This window comes from Neovison vison, chromosome 9, assembly GCF_020171115.1.
Source record: "Neovison vison isolate M4711 chromosome 9, ASM_NN_V1, whole genome shotgun sequence".
Classification (NCBI taxonomy): Eukaryota; Metazoa; Chordata; class Mammalia; order Carnivora; family Mustelidae; genus Neogale; species Neogale vison.
In genome coordinates this window covers 21,660,564-21,682,082 of record NC_058099.1, presented here as the reverse complement: position 1 = coordinate 21,682,082, position 21,519 = coordinate 21,660,564, and the positions used below count along the sequence as shown (strand labels likewise).

At 42.6% G+C, this 21,519-nt stretch overlaps 1 protein-coding gene across 5 annotated transcripts in view; it reads right to left on the bottom strand.

The window, feature by feature from the left end:
• Positions 1-11,793: 11,793 nt before the first annotated feature.
• The window catches only part of ECPAS (Ecm29 proteasome adaptor and scaffold), a 96,998-nt gene continuing 87,272 nt past the window's right edge, over positions 11,794-21,519 (bottom strand). For all 5 annotated transcript variants that reach the window (XM_044265145.1, XM_044265148.1, XM_044265144.1 and 2 more), the window contains 11 exons: positions 21,319-21,410; positions 21,175-21,241; positions 20,535-20,726; positions 19,708-19,916; positions 18,836-18,879; positions 18,548-18,740; positions 17,000-17,138; positions 15,929-16,034; positions 15,630-15,718; positions 13,690-13,761; positions 11,794-12,076 (listed from right to left, as the gene is read on the bottom strand). In XM_044265145.1, coding sequence (XP_044121080.1) covers positions 11,937-12,076; positions 13,690-13,761; positions 15,630-15,718; positions 15,929-16,034; positions 17,000-17,138; positions 18,548-18,740; positions 18,836-18,879; positions 19,708-19,916; positions 20,535-20,726; positions 21,175-21,241; positions 21,319-21,410 — 1,343 coding nt within the window. In that variant the 3' untranslated portion in view covers positions 11,794-11,936. The remainder of the gene's footprint in view (positions 12,077-13,689; positions 13,762-15,629; positions 15,719-15,928; positions 16,035-16,999; positions 17,139-18,547; positions 18,741-18,835; positions 18,880-19,707; positions 19,917-20,534; positions 20,727-21,174; positions 21,242-21,318; positions 21,411-21,519) is intronic.

Below are 21,519 nucleotides of genomic sequence, written 5' to 3'. Positions count from 1 at the left end.
ACCACCCGCTTACCCCCCAGGCCACCCGGTGCTCCGTCACGACCTCCCAGAGCAGCTGGTACCGAGGGCCACGCCGCCGCGCGCGGGAACCCGCTGACCTACCACCGGGCGCTGAGCGCTTGCGCAGGTGTAACCAATGGCTTCTGGAACACTCCCGCGGACGCCGGCAAGACCCGGATGCCACGTGGGGGGCGCATGGACGCCGAGCCGGTGGGTGTGCGGCCGGCACAGCCTGAGGAGTGAGGGGCTGGAGGCCTTCGGCAAAGGCTCCGGCCTCCGCCCGCGCGGGGTCAGCCTGGACGGGGCCCTCGCGCGCATCATTTACGAGCGGGTCGGGAAGCTGTGTGAGGAGACAGACCAGCCCCAACATCCCTCTCCTCACGATCCCAGTGCACTTGGTGGCCTGGGTCGACTCCTGAGGCATCAAGTCCACGTGTCTCGTGGGGCCATGTGTCCTCTTACTGTGCACGATACCACCATGGTGTCCGTGTGTCCAGCGGAAGTGGGGCGGGGGGTCTCGGGGGGTCTGTGAATGTGTGCACATGTGTGAATGTGGGCACACTGTCCACAAGCCGACTCGTGAGTCATGTTGCTTGTGTCTCGGTGGTGGATGTCATGTGACCCTGCGCCGCACTTCCTGGGGTGCTCCTGTCCTGTCTCCGTGACCCAGTCCCAGCCTGTGCTTTTTGCCCTGGGCAGCAGGGGCCCTTGCCCTGTGGTCCCTCAGGACCACCTTCCCGAGTGAGTCAGAATAAACCGGATCCTGTGGGGGCAGGAGGGGTTAGTTGTGCATGGACAGCGGGTACCTTTGTTACCCCATTCTTTTTGCGAGGTGTGCAGTTCCTCTTTCCTGTGTCCTTAGAACAGTTCACACACTCTGGATCACCAAGGGTGAATGGTTACACGAGATAAAGAACCACCAGGAGGACTTGGTCATACCACATGAATAAGCAGATTTTTTCCTCCTTAGAAAGAAGTAACAGAATAATGCAAGAATTAACAACAGAGCTAATTAAGTTGTAGAATGACATTCTGGGGATAATGGGCTAGAGTGGCCCATTCATGATAAGCTTAAACTAGTTAAACCTGCTACACCCAGTGGGGTTGACTTTAAAGCACAGGAAACAACATAGAGTTAATGACTTCACAGCTTTAATAGGATTCATCTTGAAACTCCACTCTCCTAAATGTCAGTGCTCACAGTAAATCTATCACCAGGCAACAGTGCAACAATAATTTCGCCAGAAGGTTGACAATGAGATACTAAGTAGAAATAATAGGCATTGATATTGGAGAAAAGGAGATAACATTATCACTTGAAAACTGTGATTTTATATCTAAAAAGAAGAGATCCAATTAAAAACTGTTCCCCAGAAATAGTTTAGTAAACTAATAACATAAATAAATAAAAATCAGTAATTTTCTTGTAGCCAGTTGTAAGATAAAGTGACTAGAAAAAGATGCCATTATCAATTATATTAAAATTGTGAGAAATCTTACAATGACTCTGACAAAAACAGGGAACTTACATGAAAGGAACAACAAAATTTTAGTAATAGTCGTGACAAAACCAGTAAACTAAATGAATCCTGATGCAAAATCTAGAGTCCACTTGTGTTTTGATCAATAAACAAAAATAATTCTTTTCTGAAGGGCGCCTGGATGCCTCAGCCAGTTAAGCATCTGACTCTTGATTTTGGCTCAGGTCATGATCTCAGGGTCATGAGATCAAGCCCTATGCTGGGCTCAGCACTGGGTGTGGAGCCTGCTTACGAGTCTCTCTCTGTCTCTCTCTCTCACTCAAAAATAATTAATAATAATAATGATAATTTTTTCTGTAAGATACAAAATTACTATATTAAAGAGATACCTTCAAAATTGAAGCAAATTTCTATAAAAGACAATAGAGATGAAAGACGCTTACAGAATCATTTCTCACAAAACCAAACAAAAGAACTTAAAGGAAAAACTGCTATTTAATAGCAAAACTGACTCTAGCCACTTCACTGTTCCAAAGAGTGGCGTAATTATCTCATTTCCTGGTTGCGCGGTTCTTTTATTTAAAACACACACACACACACATACAGAAACAAAAAACAAAAAAACCACCACCTCTGAGGGCTGTTTCCTTGTGAAAGCAGGGTCCAGGCTCAGGTATATGGGAAAAGATTATCATAAAGGACAATAAATTATTCTATTTAAAAATAAATTTATAGGACTTAAAGTTCAATCGTGGCTTCTTCAGACGGGTTAGGAACACCGGAAGAGAGGAGACTAGAGAGAGAATTACAAAGAGAGCCTAGACACCTTGGGAACTAAAAGGAACCCAGAGAAACTAGCCAATGAGAAATATTTTATAACAGGGAAGGCTAAGATCTATTCAAATTCTGGTATGTCATAATGAATTTTAGATTGTTGGCTAGTCTTAGCTATTCTCTACTCCCTCTACTTCTTCCAGAATTTCAGTTGAAGTCCTGTAAACACAGCAGTCTTGGGGTAGTTTGGGGTAGCTTCAGGTAATGGAGGAATAAGAGAACTACCAGAATGGAGAACTTGTGGGTGGATCACTAGCCAACCACGAAGCTAACTTAGCAGATCCTTGAGTGGTCACATACAATAAAGTATTGAGACTTCACAGAATTAGTTCAGGAAATCACTAAAAACGAAAACAGCACTCACAAAAACTCTTGAATGAGGAGAATCTGATTTCCAGAGTTGCCACATAATATTACTTAAATGTTTAGTCTTCAACAAAAAGTGATGACACATGCAAAGGAACAGGAAAGCATGGCCTGTGTTTAATAATGACAGAAGGATCGATCCATCTAGAATATATAACAAGTGTAAATACATAAAGAGGCACTTAAAGAGCAGAGCCCCAGCTCTGCCAGGATGGCTCCGTCAGTTGAGCGTCCGACTCTTGATTTTGGGTTGGGTCGTGATCTTAGAGTCCTGGGATCGAGCCCTTTAAGCCCTATGTGGGCTCACCCCTCTCCCTCTGCTCTGCTCATTCTCTCTTCTCCCTCACTGTCTCTCTTCTCTCTCTCAAATAAATAAATCTTAAAAAAAAAAAATCCCTAAAAGAAACAGAAACTGGGGACGCCTGGGTGGCTCAGTTGGTTGGACGACTGCCTTCGGCTCAGGGCGTGATCCTGGAGTCCCGGGATCGAGTCCCACATCAGGCTCCCAGCTCCATGGGGAGTCTGCTTTGCTCTCTGACCTTCTCCTCGCTCATGCTCTCTCTCACTGTCTCTCTCTCTCAAATAAATAAATAAAATCTTTAAAAAAAAAAAAAAGAAACAGAAACTGGCAGAACTAGAGGAAGAAGCAGACGATTCAACAATAGTTGAAGACATTAACATACACAGCTCTCAATAATTCATAGAACAACTGGACAACCTCTCAAGAAGGAGAGAGGACTGCAACAGCACTGTAAAACAAATAGCCTGAACACCATTTCTCGAACACCCCACCCAACAGCATGCACATGCATGTCCTTCTCAAGTGCATGTAGAACACTGCCTGCTGATTTTGTGCCATCATGCAGCATGCATTCTGGTATGTTTGGCTCCCTTCCCTCCACAGTGTGCTTGCAAGATCCAAGCTAGTGTGTGTGGCTCCCACTGGCCCATCTGTATTGGTACATTATAGTCGATTTTATTATATGTGCTGCCGAAGCGAGCACTATAGTCGATTTTATGATCAGAACACTATTTATCCGCTGTTCTATTGTGAGATATTTGAACTGTCTCCACTCTTGGGCTATTTCAAGTAATGTGATATAACCCTGCATGTGTATATATTTGGGTACATGTGTACACACTTCTGATGGGTCTATACTTGGGAGCGAAAACACTGGCAGAACATGATTAAGTCACCTTCAGTAGCTAGTGCAGAATGATTTTCCAACATGGTAAATCAGTGTCAGTGGTCCTATTGCTGAATACCAAAGTAATCAAACCTTAGTGCCTTTAAACAGTAGGCATTTTCTTTTATCTCACGGATGTCTGGACCAGGAATTCAGACTTTGGAAGGGTAATGTTTGTGACAGGTTGTATCCTCCCCTAACCATGGTTTCCCTTTCCACTCTTTTGTTACCCACAGTCACCTGAGGTCCCGGAGCAGATCTTCCTCCTAATGGAGCATCAGAAGGTCAACAGTAGCCTAACACTAAATACATTTAATTAAAAATCAATGACATTTCATTATTTTATTAATAATTATGTCATTGCTATTATTCCCAGAATAGTAGCCATAAAAATATTAACAGATACTGGACACCTGGGTGGTTCAGTCGGTTAAGCACCCAACTCTTGATTTGGGCTCAGGTCATGATCTCAGAATTGGGCCCCATGCTGGGCATGGAGCCAGCTTAAGATTCTCTCTCTCCTTCTGCCCCTCCCACTCCCTCTCTATACGTTTTTTTTTTAATGAATAATTTTTTTAAATTAGCAGATACTGTCTTTGGATAGTTGCATATAGGTAATCTTTCTTTTCACCTTTAAAAAGTTTTGTTGTATGTGCAAAAAGCATTTATTACCTGTGTAATCCAAAACAAACTTATAAAACCCTTCTGATTTATCTAAAACATAACTTATTTTTTAACTTTATTTTTGAGAGCAGTGTTAGATTCATAGCAAAGTTGAGCAGAAAGTACAGAGATTTGTTGTATTTCTTCTGCCCCCAAACACAACTTCCCCCACTATCAGCATTTGTCAGACACTTGTTATAATCAATGCATCTAAACTGATGCATCATTATCACCCAAAGTCCAGAGTTTACGTGAGGATTTACTGTGATGTCACACACCATCATTGTAGTATCATATAGAATAGTTTCCCAACCTAAAATTCTCGGACCTGTTCACCCTTCCCTCCCTACTCCTCCCTGGTGACTACTGATCTTTTTACTGTCTGCATAGTTTTACCTTTTCCAGAATATCATGTGAATGGAATCAGAGTATGTAGCCCTTTCAGATGTTTTTCATGCATTTAAGTTCCCTCCATGTCTCTTCTGAGCTTGACAGCTCATTTCTTTTTAGGACTGTATAATATTCCATTGTCTGGATGTTCCAGTTAATGTATCCATTCAGCCTCCTGAAGGATATCTTGGCTGCTTCCAAGTCCTGGAACCTATGGATAAAGCTGCCATAAACATCCATGGGCAGGTTTTTGGGTGGACATAACTTTTCAATCATGAGGGTAAATACCAGAGTATGACCGCTGGGTCATATGGGATGAGTCTATTTAGTTTAATGTAATTTATAAACTGCCCAGAAACCTGACCTTCCTACATAATGTAACAACTATAAACTCTAGACAAACTACCAAAACCAATTCTCTTAAGGCTCCCCGGAGTCAACAAAAGCAGATTTTGGAAGAGAGCTAAAATATGGACCGGATCAACACGCGGTGAGCTTCCTGGACTTAGGAATTCTGTCTAAAGTGAAACAGCCAAAATGGGACCAAGAAGAGCTGAGGTTCTCATTGAAAACCACTTCTTTTTGGCCTGAGAGAGGCAGAGCCAGAGACAGAGAGGGAAGGGAAAATTCGAAAAAGAAAAAAGGCAGAGGGGGCAGCTCCATATTCTATGGCTAAATCTGCCCGTCTCTGGCACCTCTGAAAAGACACGTGTTGCAGAGTAGATTGCACACAGCTTTGCTAAGGGGGGAAAAAAAGAATTGAACGGACATAAGAACTGCCACCCACAAAGAAAGATCATTTGCAGTGAGTCTCAGCCGGTTAATTGCGCACTAAAGCAAAGCACCTCATTGGAGGAATGTATTTAATAGAGTCCAGATTCTCTACAACATAACATCCACAATGTCCAGGATATAATCCCAGAACACTGGACATATAAAGAACCAGGAAAAAGTGGGGCAGTGGGGATAGGGGACAATCAACAGAGGCCAAACCCAAAATGACCCAGATGTGTCACTATCAGACAAGAACTTAAAAGCAGTTATTATACGTATGCTTTGTGAACTTTAAAATTAAGTTCATAATGAATGAAAAGGTTGGAAATATTAGGAAAAGAATATAAAAAAAATCCAATGGAAATTTTAAAACTTTTTTTTTTTAAAAGATTTTATTTCTCTGAGACAGAGAGCAAGAGTAGAGGGAGAAGCAGACTTCCTGCTAAGCAGGGAGCCCGATGTGGGACTCGATCCCAGGATCCTGGGATCATGACCAGAGCCAAAGGCAGACGCTTACTGACTGAGCCACCTAGGCACCCAGAAATTTTAAAACTTGAAACAGTATCTGAAATAAAAATTCACAGGATGGTCTTTAATATCATAATGGACATAGCAAACAAAAGTAAGTGAACTTAAATACAGATCTTTTTTTTTTTTTAAATCTCTTTTTTTTTTTAAGATTTTATTTATTTATTTGTCAGAGACAGAGGGAGAGAGAGCAAACGAGCACAGGCAGACAAAGAGGCAGGCAGAGGCAGAGGGAGAAGCAGGCTCCCTGCCAAGCAAGGAGCCCAATGTGGGACTCGATCCCAGGACCCTGGGACCATGACCCGAGCCGAAGGCAGCTGCTTAACCAACTGAGCCACCCAGGCGTCCCTTAAATACAGATCTTTTCTTAAATGCCTCCGAAATCTGTAGTACAGTACCAAATCATTTTTAAGATTTTATTTTTTTTAATTAAATTTTTAAAAAAATATTTGACAGAGATCACAGGTAGGCAGAGAGGCAGAGAGAGAGAGAGGAAGGAAAGCAGGCTCCTTGCTGAGCAGAGAGCCCGATGTAGGGCTCGATCCCAGGACCCTGAGATCATGACCCGAGCCGAAAGCAAAGGCTTTAACCCACTGAGCCACCCAGGCGCCCCTAAGATTTTATTGTTTTTGAGAGAGACAGAGATGGAGCACAAGTGGGGAGGAGGCGCAGAGGGAGATGGAGAGAGAGAATCCTCAAGCAGACTCCCCACTGAACGACTGAGCAAGGAGCCACACAGGACAGGGCGAGGTTGGGGGGGAGTGTTGATTCCAGGACCCATGAGATCATGACCTGAGCTGAAATCAAGAGGCAGACACTCAACTGACTGAGCCACCACCCAGGCACCCCTAGAGCAGTATCAAATGAATTAACATAGCTTTAATTGGAGTCCCATAAAGAGAAAAGGGAACAAATAGCACAGAAAAAAACAAACGAACAAAACTTTTGGGTAAATAATGGCCCCAAATATCCCAAATTTGGTGAAGCATAAAAATTTAGAAATTAAAAAATCTAAGCAAACCTCCAACAGGATAAATATCCCCCCAAAAAGTACACCCTGGCATATCATAAAGTGCTGAAATCCAAAAATAAAGAAAATCATGGAAGCAGCCAGAAAAAAAAAAAAAAAAAGACATCCAGGGAAACAACAGTTTAAAAGACCCATTATCACACTGGAAATGTTGGAGGTTAAAAACAGTGGAAATCTTCATAGTGTTGAGATAAAACAATCCCTCTGCCTCTGCCTGCCTCTCTGTCTGCCTGTGCTCGCTCTCTCCCCCTCTCTCTCTGACAAATAAATAAATAAAATCTTTAAAAAAAAACCAAAAAAACAAAAAAAAAAACAAAAAAAACCATTTGTTTCAACTGGTGTTTAGATTTTGTATTTGAAGACAGGTCTGGAATCAAAAGTAGCATGATAGAATTATGTATCTAACTGCTAATACCCAATACTCTTTTCAGGAACAACCACACAAAAATTAGGTATCCTTCAACCATTACGTTTTCTCCCTGTCCTTTCTATTTTATTTTATTGTTTAGTAGCACAGAGGGAGAGTGCGAGGGAGAAGCAGACTGCGGGATGAGCAGGGAGCCCTACATGGGGCTCGATTCCAGGACCCTGAGATCATGAACCCAGCCAAAGGCAGACCCTTAATCAACTGAGCCATCCAGATGCCCCTGTCCTTTGTATTTTAAAGGCAACTTTATCAATGGTCCTTAAATGTAAAAGCAATGTGTCATTTCTTAAGACAAAGAAAAATTTTTAAACAGGCATTGTTGGAAAAGCTGAATGTTTCCCATTTTTGGGATTATGATCTTCCACTTCCACTTCAAAAAAAGAACGAAACAACTGTTAATCCAGTCCAACAAACTGGAACCTGAATTTAGGGTAAAAGGAAGCAGAAGGGAGCGACGTGGGCTTTTTGGCTGTGACTGGAGACAAAGCAATGGGGACTCTCCAGCCTCTTTTCCACAGTGTCAAGACCTGTGGGGCAGCTTACAGTACCGGCTGACATTTTGTGCCCACAGCCACGTTTGTCGGTCTCAGGCAAAAGCAGAACTGCCTGTTCTGTGTGTTCATCTGGGATTATTTTTCTCAAAAATATACATGAATGAATGAATGAATGAATGATCTTTCACCAGTGACTTCTCTCCAAGAATCTGACTGCCATTTTCCATGTGTTCTGCCTTTGTTCCTGCTTTGCTCTGGGACTTCCAGTTAATTCGACAATGTCCACTTTCTTTTTTTTTTTTTTTTTAAGATTTTATTTATTTATTTGTCATAGAGAGAGAAGCGAGAGCAAGCACAGGCAGACAGAGTGGCAGGCAGAGGCACAGGGAGAAGCAGGCTCCCTGCCAAGCAAGGAGCCCGATGTGGAACTCGATCCCAGGACGCTGGGATCATGACCTGAGCCGAAGGCAGCCGCTTAACCAACTGAGCTACCCAGGCGTCCCAACAATGTCCACTTTCGAAAGGGAGCTCAAGATATGACAGGCAATAGGGCCTTTTTCAGTTCTTAAGGGTGTCGCCAGGAAATTCCCCAGAAGTTGAACTGTTTTCCTAGGGAATCAGTAAAAATCAAGGCGCTCCTTCAAAAGTACTGATCATGCAGCTTTTATTCACCACTTAGGGCATGGGTAGGATTTTCCTTTCCAATAGGATGATCACAGGCTTAACTAGCTCCACACATATTGCAAAGGATTCTATGAAGACTTTGCATATAAAATACAAAAATCTGTTACATATACATCCATTTAACAGCAGTTTGTACATTACAAGGAGTTCGTGTCAAAGTAACCCCCTATACTTAACAAGCAGCATGACTAGATTGTGGCAGCAGCAGGCAGAAATGTCCCCCTCCCCGCCGAAGGGCAGGTGGTATTCATACAGGGCAGGCGCCACTAGAGCACAGATCCACAAGGTCACATCTTTCTTCTTCCTTCCGATACCACATACACGAGGGAAAGATGGAAGGGGAGAGCACTGGTTTGGCAGCCGTCAGTCTTCCTGGCAGGTAAACCGTCACAGGCAGTTGTGAATGGGACACTAACATTCTAGAGAAACTGCTGCTCTTTCTCACCGAAAACACAACCTTATACTACTTCCACTGTTCTGATTTCCAGCTGCCAAACTTCAGGTCCCTCCTTGTCACATACCAATACATTTGTGAAGCTCTATCCAGTGCACTCATTTCAAGAATAAGGGGTTCAGTAATTAGGCTCTCTAAATCAGATGCCTGTATGACAAGTAGCACCGAAGAGTTCCAGGGAAAAAATAATAAAAATCAGTAGCAGAGGGCTTTGGAGAATGAGGGCCAGAGACACAAACATGCATGGGTCCTCTTGTCACCTGTCCACCAGTGTCAACATCCCATAGTGACAAAATCTCAGTTACCAACCCTTTTAACAAGTAAGTGCCCACCCAACATGAGCTGCAGCGGGACACCAGGATTTCACATCACCAGTTGTGCCAGTGACTTGGCTGGTCCAGGGGAAGGCATTAAGAGAGTAAAAAGGAATTGTGCTTACAGAAAGCGACAATGAACGAACTGAACAGCACTGCACACAAAGGTTCAAGTGTCAGCACCTCTCAGCACCATGGGAAATTCCCAGTAGTAAATAACAAAGAGTTTAAAAAGCATAAAACTTGATGAGGTGAAACACTCCGTATGGGCCTAGAGCCCAATTCTTGCCCTCAGATCCTCTTACTTTCTGAAAACAGCCAACCTGCATGGTGTTCTTGCCTCGGAGGTGTATCCCAGGGTCTGTAAATCGAAGTCAGAGGGCTCTCAGCAGAGAGGGAAATACTGATCTGGAAAACACCAAATTCTATGAGGCCACACACTTTCTGAAAAATAGCCAAAGTGCATTTCCCCCATGCACAAGCCATTCTGAGGTGAAGTCCGCAAGAAGCTCCTTACAATTCACAATGCTACTAAAACCCACAATTATATTTACCACCATCTAAGAGGATGTTTCGATAACCAAGCACCTAGATTTTCATTCAAAAACCCCCTTTCCAAATCAGAAGCAACCCCAGAACATAGTACATCCAGCCAAGTCCACATAATATCTATGGCAGTGCAAGCGCATTGCAACCTTTGTTCATGAGTCAGGAGAAGAATTTGGTGGGTCTGAAGAGCATTTAAAATGGTGGTGGGGAGGGGGGGAATCAAAGTGTATTACACATAGTTACGAGTATATATTATCATCGCTTCTCAGCCTTTTGGCTAAGATCAAGTGAAGAGTGTTACTTCACGAAACATTTATTTCAGTTTTGTATTCATTCACACACACACACACACACACACACACACACTTCTGGGTCAAGATGTAAGCAGCTGAAGAACCATGAGAGACTGTGGACTCTGAAAAACAATCTGAGGGTTTTGGAGGGGAGGGGGGTGGGGGGTTAAATGAGCCTGGTAGTAGGTATTATGGAGGGCACAGATTACATGGAGCACGGGGTGTGGTGCATAAACGATGGATTCTGGAACACTAAAAAGAAATTTAAAAAATAAAAATTAAAAAGAAAAAGATGTAAAAAGTTATTTTTCTTATGGTCACAGTCAATACAATGGTGTATGGAGACCACCAGAAATAATAACCATGGAGTTTCCACGCTGGTTCTAACATTAGTAAGGGCTCAGTATTGGCCGTACAACCAATTTAGTGCTTGGAATCCAAAGTGAACTAGCGTTCAGTTGACTGCAAACACTTGCGTTAGACTAGGTGTTCCCCCCGACCCCTACACCCTGAGGCAGGGGTATAAGCAGTACAAAAAAAAGAAAGGAACCCTAGCTGCAGCTGTTTGAGTGATATCCCGTTATTCCCAAACGGCTAATTAAGATGTTTGCCCTCCTATTCCCTAGTCATACTGTTAGCCTAAAAATGGGTGGAAAATTATGTCCTCTTCACAGTTTCGAGATTACAAATAGTCTAAACCAAAGCGGCTATGATTTTGTTGTTGATTTGGCTTTTGCAAAATATGCAACCACAGATACAGACAGAGCAGGCTTATCCTAATGTACTCTCATCTGCGATGGACTTATCACATGGAGACCAAAGTCTCCCTCTCAACCTGTGAAGATGCTAAACAATCAGTCTCTAAAAGCTGATCATCTCAACAAATGACAGTGTTCAAGGTCATGGTACTTAGATACCAGGGGGAGTGGCCTGTTGAACACCTCCTCCCAAGAGCATCTCGGGCAGGCCAGGGGCAGCACCAGGCAGGGCCATTAATACCTGGGTCCCAGCCCAGGCCAGGCTGCAGGGCAGAAGCTATGTCATCTCCTACCTCCTTCTTCAGGCATAAAGCAAAGGGGTTAAACTAAGTCAGTTACAGAGTCCCTTCCGGAAATAACTGTATTTATTTTGGATGCAGTTCTAAGACTTTCATCCAGCTTGCTCTGCAGCTCTGCCTCCTGCTGTAATAAAAGCTTTAATTCTTTTCTTAACTATTTCCATTCATTTCACCAACAACTACCTCTCAAACATTCAATGTCCCATTAAGCTCACTTGGCCCAGACATTGTTAAAGATCAAATAAAATAAAGCTAATAAGGAACAAAATTTAAGGCATTTTTTTTTATTTCAGCCAAGGAATGATGCATGCTACAGATTAATCTTTACTTTTGCCCACTTGGTTTTTCAAAGAATACCACCATTTCAACCCCCAATGAACATGGCACTTGTTTCTTTCTTCCCCTTCTAATTTATTCCAGATTTTCAAGTGTTTTCTTCAGTAACGATGCCTTCTCCTGCAGCTCAGGTCTGCTGTCTGTCTCCATAGTAGCTAACGACTCAATTAGGAGCATTCTGCACTCAGATGTCAAACTTTCCCACTGTTTAGATTCTGAATGGAAAAAGAAGAAAAACAGAATCCTTATAGAACAAACAAGCAAAAAACCTAAAACTAGTCTTTCTGATTTTCTTCCAAATTGCCTATCCCCCAAATAAATATAAAGCAACCCCCGATAACAGTTCAGGATAGAATAGGTTCAGTAGTTGTCTCAATGCAGGTCAGGGAGTTTCATCCTCTGCCCCCAGTATTGCTGGGACAAAGAGAATCTAGGGATGCTGAAGCCCAGTGGGAGGGAGGAGGTATCAGGGCAAAGGACACAGTAACAAAAAAGCCATTTAACACACAAAAAAACCTCTTTATAAAATATGCTCAGTAAGAAAACCTCTAATAAATTTCATAATTGCCAAGTCAGTCCGAAAAGATTTTATTACTCCTTTCTTTAAAGCAGCAGAGATCTATACCCATACTGAAAATTCTAGAAACCCAGGAAGTATACCAGGTCCTAAATCCTGTTTATGAGGTTCTGCCACTTTCTAGTGATAAGGTTTTAAGCAAGTTGCTTTGCTGATTACCCTCCTTTTCCTTCTCTAGAATACATTCGTACATATCATGGAACCTTAAGAGGGGTGCTTTAATTGCTAAACAGAGAGAGAGAGAAGTAGAAATAGCAAATATACGAGACTCTACAGAAAACAGTTGCATCTTCTCCATTCTTAATCTATAGGCTTAGAATAATTAAAAAAGAAGAGAGAGAAAAAGTAGCCTCTGTTTGAAATACCTCACTGGAGAAAGAGAGAGCAGTTTGCTTTTATCATTAGAAGAAATCTGCTTCTTGATTTGGGGGGGGGAACCCCAGGGGAAAAAAAATAAGACTAAGCAAACACCGTCAAATTTGATGGGTTGGGTGATAAGTGTTAAAATGTTTTCCCAACCCCACTCTTTAATTGTGTCACTCTGTTTCTTGACATGGGTACTGGGAACCCCATTCTGCTCCTGTCAGACATGGACTTGATTACATCAGAAGTCATGGTGGAGACAAAACTTTTTTATTTCAACATAACTGTAGCTTCAAAATACATTAAAAGTATGTAAAAATGAAAGAGTACCAAATTTAAACACTGAATAAAATTTAAAGGTTTTAGCTTTATAGAGATCACTCACATATTCATGTACTAATTTATATTTTAGAGTGCACACTTACTAAAAACAAAAACATGAAAAAATTTCTAAAATATATGCCATAAAGTATCATGGCTTCCCGGTCCTCCTCCAGTCAGAAGAATCAAGAAGTCACCTTCAAAATGTGATTTTATATATATATCGATAGATAGATATAGATATAGATATCTATCTAGATCCATCTATCTATATATATGTAATGGAATACTACGCAGCCATCAAAAAAAGAAATCTTGCCATCTGCAATGACATGGATAGAACTAGAGGGTATTATGCTAAGCGAAAGAAGTCAATCAGAGAAAGACAATTATCATATGATCTCTCTGATATGAGGAAGTTGAGAGGCAACATGGGCAGCTGGGGGGTAGGAAAGGAATAAATGAAACAAGAGGGGATCGGGGAGGTAAGCCTGATGGTTCACAGACCTGTACCCCTGGAGCAAATAACACATTATATGTTAATTTAAAAAAAAAAAAAGAACTCACCTTCAAGTTTTTTAAGCAGTAATTCTATCACAGATAAAGCTTCTGTTCTCACAGATGAATAGGTCTTATTTTCTAAGAAGAAAATCAGATATTCACATTATTTGCTTTATACGCCTTACAAAGAGAAGCTCCAAGATTAAGTTAGTGTTACTGGAAGAAAGAAATTCAGAAATTACAAATTCAGGGAAAGATACACCTGTTCTTAAGCTTCACTCTGCTAATTAGCATCATATACTTGAAATGTGTGACCTGTCCATAGTCCTTACTTGAAAAACTGTCAGCCCAATACACCAATCACCACAATACAAATGGCAATATTTAAAGGACCATTTTAGAGGAAAGAAATCGAAGGACACTATCTCAAACACAGAGTTGTCATCACATGAGACCTCAGAAAGGTCTTAGGTTTGCAGGACTTCCTCATTTTATCAGGGAACAGTACACAACCCCGAGGGCTGAGGGCAATCAGGGACAGCTGGCTGCGATCCTGCAAAGACTAGAGGCTTAGTGGCCGGTTTTTTATTCGAAGGCTGCTACCTCCAAGAGCTGCAACTGAAATAGGCTTCTGTGGTGTCTATTCTAGCACAGGGTGAGACTGTCTTCAGAAAAAATTAATACACAGCCAAACCTGAGGTAAGGAAAGCACGGGGTGAGCTTATAACATCCTTTTATGCTACCAGGTACAGAGGTGCTTAGAAGGATGACAGTGACCTGCCAGTAAGACATAGGAATCAGCTTAAAGGAGCTTCCACTGGCCAAATCTGGAACAATTAGAGCAAAAAAAGTAATTAAGGAAAATAATTAATTACAAACCAGTGGAGGAGGGGAGAAAATCCATGCATCAGTACTATTAACAGATAAATGAAGAGGCAGGGAGAGGTGGGCTCTCGTTTACAAGAGGGTGCCGACTGCCAGACGGTAGACAGCAAGAAAGCACCAGAGCTAGAAAAATCATGTTCGCGAAAACTGGTTCAGGGAAGAACCACGGACGCACACGGAGTCTAAAGGTGTTCTCAAGAAGAGCAGTGTGTCCGCCCAGTCTCGGGCATCTTCTCTCTGACTGCTGGCTAGACCGTGCAGAAGGGGAGCAGGGCCAAGCAGGGCAGATGAACACGCTGTGCCTCCGGAAGTGAGAGGGCACAGCCTCACTTTCAAAGTATCCCAACCGGGAACTCAGAACCTGGATCTAATCATAAGGAGACATCAAACAAACCCCAAATAAGAAACATTCTAGTTTTTAAAAGGCGGGAGGAGGTGGGATGGAGACTTTTGTTCAAAACTGTCAATGTCACGTGATAAAAAGGAAGGCTGAGGAAGTATCCTAGACTCAAGGAAACTAAAAAGACACAGCTAAATTCAATAAATAATCCTGGATTCCTGACTGAAGGGGACGGGGGAAGTCTGTAAAAGAACACTGTCGAATCGACTGAACCTAAAATACGAATGCTATAAATCTAAGGCCACTGCGCCGGCGTCCTACGCCCAACGGCCGGTCACTGTACTGAGCCGGCACAGAGCAGGCGCACTGAAGAGCTCAGGAGCCAAAGCCCCTGACGTCAGCAACATGCCGTCAGATGGTTCCAGAAAAGAGTACATACAGAGAAGTACAAATGATGAAGTAACTGGGACAGAACAGTAACAGCTGACTTTGGGTAAAGGATATACAGGCATTACATGTACTATAACTGCAGCTTTTCTGTAAGTTTGAAATTATTTCCAAATAAGAGTCTAAACAAAACAACCTGTCACAAACATCTTCCCAACATCCTGAATTACAGTTCCAGAATAATACAGCACAGCAGGCGGCCATGGGTCAGGTACACGAAGGAGTTCAGCAGCTGCTCCACAAATCTAGCTCCGAGCACCAGGGAGGGAACATCTGAAGCTTCATTCCTCGAGCTTTAAATTCGGACTCATCACCGCCAGCTCACAACACTCACCTAAAGAATATGTGATTGATTTACAAGTTTCAAGGAGAATTTCAGCCAAAGCCTCAGGATCTGCATGTTCTTCTTCCAAAAGCATTAATCTGCACAAATCAGAAAGCAAGATACAAATTGCTAGTTATGAAGAAACATTCTAGAACCGTTCTGCCACAAGTAATTTCCACCTGCATATATCACTTTAAAATGTCACTGCAGCTTTTCAGTTTTAAGATTAAAGAATTCCACTGATTTGCTATAAAACGCTAAGGGGGTGGGGGAGACAAAACAAAGAACTGAACTATGAAACAAATTACCCCTGAAAAAAGGCATTCATGGACTGTAGGACTCCAAGCTGCACTTTCCACGTGCTCAGTTTTAGCCGTTCACACATCAGCTTGCACAGCTCCTGACGGTAACAACCTGGGGAGAGCAGGGCAGAGAGTGTGCAGGGACAAGAGACAGAGCGAATGAGGGACACAGAGACATTAGAGCAGAGAAGAATAGAAGGACAGAGAAAGCAGTAGGAGAGAGGAAAACAATAAAATAACAAATGGCTTTCATTAAAGCCATGAAATGTCAAAAAAAACTTCAGCAGGACTTCGTGCCCAATTCCCAAATCTCCCTGGCCAGGAACACCCACCCATACCACCACCTGCCCTGAGGGTCCTATGTAACTGTTAACTCTCCTAGGAACAAACACAGAATCTTAACCACATCACCTTTTCCTGTAAGATACCCCGAGTGACAGCCAGAGAAAGCAGAACTCTGGAGGCAGGGAACTCAACTCGGGACACAAGCTTCTGTACCTGGTTGGCTCTTTAAGAGACAACATCTTATTCCAAACATGTTATGCCAACTGCCCTTGTGATAATTACATAATTAGTATTATGCTAACTGATGTGAAAGGAGTATAAAACTCAACAAAGTAGTTATTTTTTAAATGCTGTAAAATTTAGTATGGTTCATAAATGATGCATGGGGGTAAAAATCTAGAATAATGTTGCACTTGATTTGTTTCATAAGAAACCGTAAGTTCTTTTTCCACTATAAAGAAACAGAAACCAGAAATTGCAGATGTGCCTAAGAAGTCAGTGTGGAACAGTTCCGTTCTCAAAGGCCTTGGTGCTCCCCTCAATTACTAGCAAATGAATGTACATTCCTATGCTTTCTACGAAAATGAACTGCTTTGTTTTGAGATGTGTATCACCTTTTTTATAGAATTCCCTACTTCAATTTTCCACCTATCAAGCAAAAGTTAGGAGTCCTAACAGTGTCAATAACGTGGACTCCTGCCGCAGTCCTCAACGTAATGCCAAGAAATTAAGGCCACTTAACAAATCTCTGTCTTTTGGAAAATCCTTCCAACACACAGCAAGTATGCTTACGCTGGGTCTCCACATTTAGGGGCCAGGCTTTGCCCAGGCTCTCGAAGGCTCCCAGCAGACACTCCAGCTGCAGCTCCTTCTCCTTCTCATTCTCATCTTCATTTTTGCTTGTCCGAACGCCGGAGCTTTCAGGCGAGTGCTAGGGTACATCGAAGCAAAGGAAAGCAAAACTTATTTTCCATCAAAGTTACAGGGGTACTGCAAAACAATCAGGGTACCAGAGGAGATGCCAGCCAAGAATTAATTGCTAAATTCTCTACAACGGGTCTTCCTATTTGTAAAAAGAATGTGTTGCAGAAATACTACACCTAATAAATTTGGAAAATCCTTTAAAGGACTCTGTTAGGAAAGGTGAAAAAAATCCTGTATATGTAGGATTTTAAATATAAATTTAAAAAGCTTGCATTGGAATCATGGGATTAAAGATGCAAGAACTCAGTAATCATCTCAATCCAAACTCCATCTTAATAAGAAAGGGAAACACGCCGAGAAGTGACTCACCCAGCTAGCTCGTGATACAGTCCATTGAAAACCCAAGTCTCCCAAATCCATGTACTATCATTATGTAACAGAAATTATTTAAACAGCCTTGCTATACAAAGAAACCTACAGATTAGCAGCAACACAAGACATAAAAACACTATTTAAAATATTTCGTGTTTCACACACACAAAAAATAAATGAGAAGCCCTAACTTTTTTTCTCTGAACCGCTGCCCAACCTTTACAAATGAGTACTTCATTTTCCAAATGAAACCAAAGTCTTCTTGACCAAAGTCCCTCAGAATATGGCGGAGACAAGTAACAGTGGTCCATTGAGCTCCCTGTACTCGCTCTCAGAGTTGAGCGAAGACTGGGGTGGCTTTTGCACACACTTAAAAGGCAGAGCGTATCACCACTAGGTCACCACTAGGTCAGAGACTGTCCATTCACCCCAGCACTCGCTCCTGGAAGTCACTGTCCCCACAGCCTTGAGTTTCCTGAAGTGCAGGTTGAAACCCCTGCAACAAACCCGTCTTTCTGCTTTGCTTAAAAAGAACGACGCTCTTCCCTCCTGCCATGGAAGCAAAGAGATGCCTAGAGGACTGCCTTCCTTGGCTTCCTGTGCAGCAGAGCTGCGGCTAGCTGCCTAAGGACTGGCCGATGAAACAGAAGTGCACGTGCCATGCAGCAATATCCGAGAGCTGTCCTTGAGAGAGAACAGACGTGCCGAATCCAACCCTTCATCCTTTCTTCATCTTCTACACCATTACCCGCCCAGAAGGTGGTGACACCATGGACCACGATGACAGTGGCCACACTCCAAGGAAGGCAGAGCTGGAAGCTGGTGAAGAGTCAACTATTGAGCCAAAACCTCAACTATTCCGTGACAGACAAAACTCTACCTTGTTCGAGGCCATGATACTTTGGGATTTCCTGCTATTCGCAGCCACACTAATCCTAATAAAATAAGTGAAGAGGATGCCAGGAAAATCTTCCTTCCTTTTCTTTCTTTTTACATTTTAGTTTTTAAGTCTAAACTAGACCTGAGGGATACAGGCGATCTTACCTTCTTGATGAGAGGTATGACAATATCAGAAAACTCCTGGAATCTGTCTTCTTTGGTGGCCTTCAAGACATCCGCCGCACAGCTAATTGCTACGATCTTGTATTTCAGATTCTCTTTGCAACACTCCTTCAGAACAGCCTGGAGAATCTCATTTGTGCTGGGTTGATTGGGCACAGGCTTTTCCAGCTCTGCACTACAGGAGCCACACAAAAGCATCAGACAGTTAGTAAAGACTTTAGCTTTGGGGTTCAGTTTAAGAAACAGCATCTTCACCGAAAGAACATTTACCTGCAAGCTGTCACCACACAGGCAATGGCTTTCAACAGCTCTTCCTAAAGGGTTGAAAGATGAGGGAATAGTGTTAAACACACAGGTGTCATTCACCTTCTACGTACTATGTTACCTCAAGAGTACTTAATGACTATGATGACCAAAATGATCCAGAGTCATCTTCTCTTCAATGCACTTGACTATTTAACAAGCACACCATAGGTTTTTACTCCAAACCATAAGAGAAGATAACTGTCTTTATCTCCATTTCATAAAGCCTGGAGACCTGACTTGCCCAAGGTCAAAAGGCGATGTGTCAGTCACAGGATTCTGATTCCCAGTCCAACACTTCTTCTCCAGTACAGTACTGGCCACTGCTGACTGTGACAACATCAAGGAGACTGGGATGTGCTGCCACAGTCTCATCTTCCCCACTGAGTGTTCAGTGTAAGTATCCAGTATCACCCCTGTGTACAACGTGACTAGTTCACAGGCCTCAGGGATGGGCACACTCAGACCCAAGTTTAGACACAGCTTGCCTTGCTACTCAATTTCACGTGTGTCCAATCCTGATCTGTTCATGAGGCCAACAGGGACAAAATGGCGACCAAGTGATTTAAGACCTCTCTTGGAAAGCTGAACATGATAAATAAAAATCAGCCCCCAGCACTACTGTATTCAAAAACACATGGGTCACAGTTTGATGGAATAGCATACTTAATCAGGCAGAGTTTACCCAAAGCTGCCCATTGACTAGAAAATCCAGTTCACAAAAACAATCTATCTGGCATCCCACAAAACCAGATTCTAATTTTTATAGAAAATGAAAGATGAAGTCATAATCCTTTAAGGATACCTTAAATTTAACTGGGCATGAATGGTTCCTTTACCTTTCCTGCCCATGTTCTTCCAGCTAGGCCTTGCAGTAATGCGGTCAGTATCATTCCCAGATATGGAGGTACTAGGGAGCTGGTTTGTTTTGCAATGGATGCCATGGCAATTGCACCCTGGGCTTTCATTTTCCATGACTGAGACTGCAAAGCCTTCTGGGTAATGGTAATCAACTCCTGCAGGTATAACCGAATGCCACCAAAGGAACCTAGGTTATGAAAAGCAAAATTAAAGCAACTTTTAAGTGACAAAAAGGATTAACTGGTTTTTTTAAAATCTGAAAAAAAGTCAATGACCATCAGTCTAAAAGCAGTAATTCTCAAAGGCTAGATCCCACCACTCTCTGAAAGAAACAGAGAGTCGTGTTGTGATGTATCTTTACAACAGCAGGACTTTATGAACTTGAATATGCCCACAGGAGAGTGTCATGCAAGTGATCATCATCCATGTACACATGTGAAGGGGAAGTACAGAATTAAGGAGCACCACTCTAAAATAATACTCTAAGCCAACAGAAAATCACCAGTCACTCCCAAATCAAATCGGTACGGCTCTACGTCACTTGAGCAGAAGTTCTATTCTCTCACATGGACGCACTGAGGAAGGAGAGGGACGAGCTTAGCGTCCACCTTAAGAAGGCAGCGATTTGCACAGGCTTAAAACCAGACAGGACACACACCATTAAGGTCCTGGGGAAGTAACTAGAGGTTAGAAATGAAAGTTTAGAAATGAACTTAGAAATGAGTTTAGAAATGAAAATGAGGAGTCAGAACTCCAGCTCTAGTTCTTAAGAAACAGGATGAACTCACAGGCACTGATTACTAACCAGGTACGTTTTCCTGCCACACCTCCGTCCATAAATCACACTCTTCTTTCTCGGAGTTCTCCTCCTCAGCGATCTCATGCATGCCCAGAAATGCCAAAGGCAGCACTTCTCTGGCATGGTTCTTCAGCACATCGGGGCTGTAGCGTCCAATAGCATGGACGGTCAACGCACAAGAGGTCTTGTAGATGGGTTCTGAAGACGAGCACAAACACACTCATCTTTCTACTTCTGTTGTTAGGGTAACTGCCATAGAGCCTTGCTCAGCTGGTACCACAGCCAAACAAATGAGTAACATCAATCAAATGTTCCCAGCAAAGCACATGATCCCACAGATGGCAAGACCTGATTTGTGTTGTTTTACTAGACTGTCATCTAAATTAAAGAAGAACAGAGGGGCGCACCTGGGTGGCTCAGTCAGTTAACAGTACGACTCTTGATTTCAGCTCAGGTCATGATCTCAGGGTGGTGAGATGGAGCCCCACCCCTCCTCTGGCTCCCAGCCCAGCTGGGAGTCTGTTTCTCCCCCCTTCCTCTGTCCCCTGACTCACGAGCGCACTTTCTCTCGCTCTCTCTAAAACAAGTAACTCCTCAGTAAATAAAATAAAATAAAATAAAAATACAAGAGAAGGAAAAAAGATACCTTCTTTCTCCATGTACCAGCCATTAAGCTTCTGCAGGAGTTTCTCAGTGCTGCTATCCCGTGAGGTCTGAAAAAGAAAACCACCCCCATTTATTTCCTTATAACTATCAAAGTATAAATAAGTAAATAAGAGCTTCAACTCACCCGAACTAAATGGCCCATGGCAAAAGCACAAGATTTCTGAATTACACTGTTCCGATCTGTCAGGCCACTAAGCAAAGCACTCATGAGTTTACCTGTCAGAAACAGTGAAGAAAAATCTGATACTTGGTTGGCCAAATGTTCTGCTCTGTTCCCAGGACCAAAAGAAACTTAACCCTGTGATGAGGATCTGATTTATTCCCT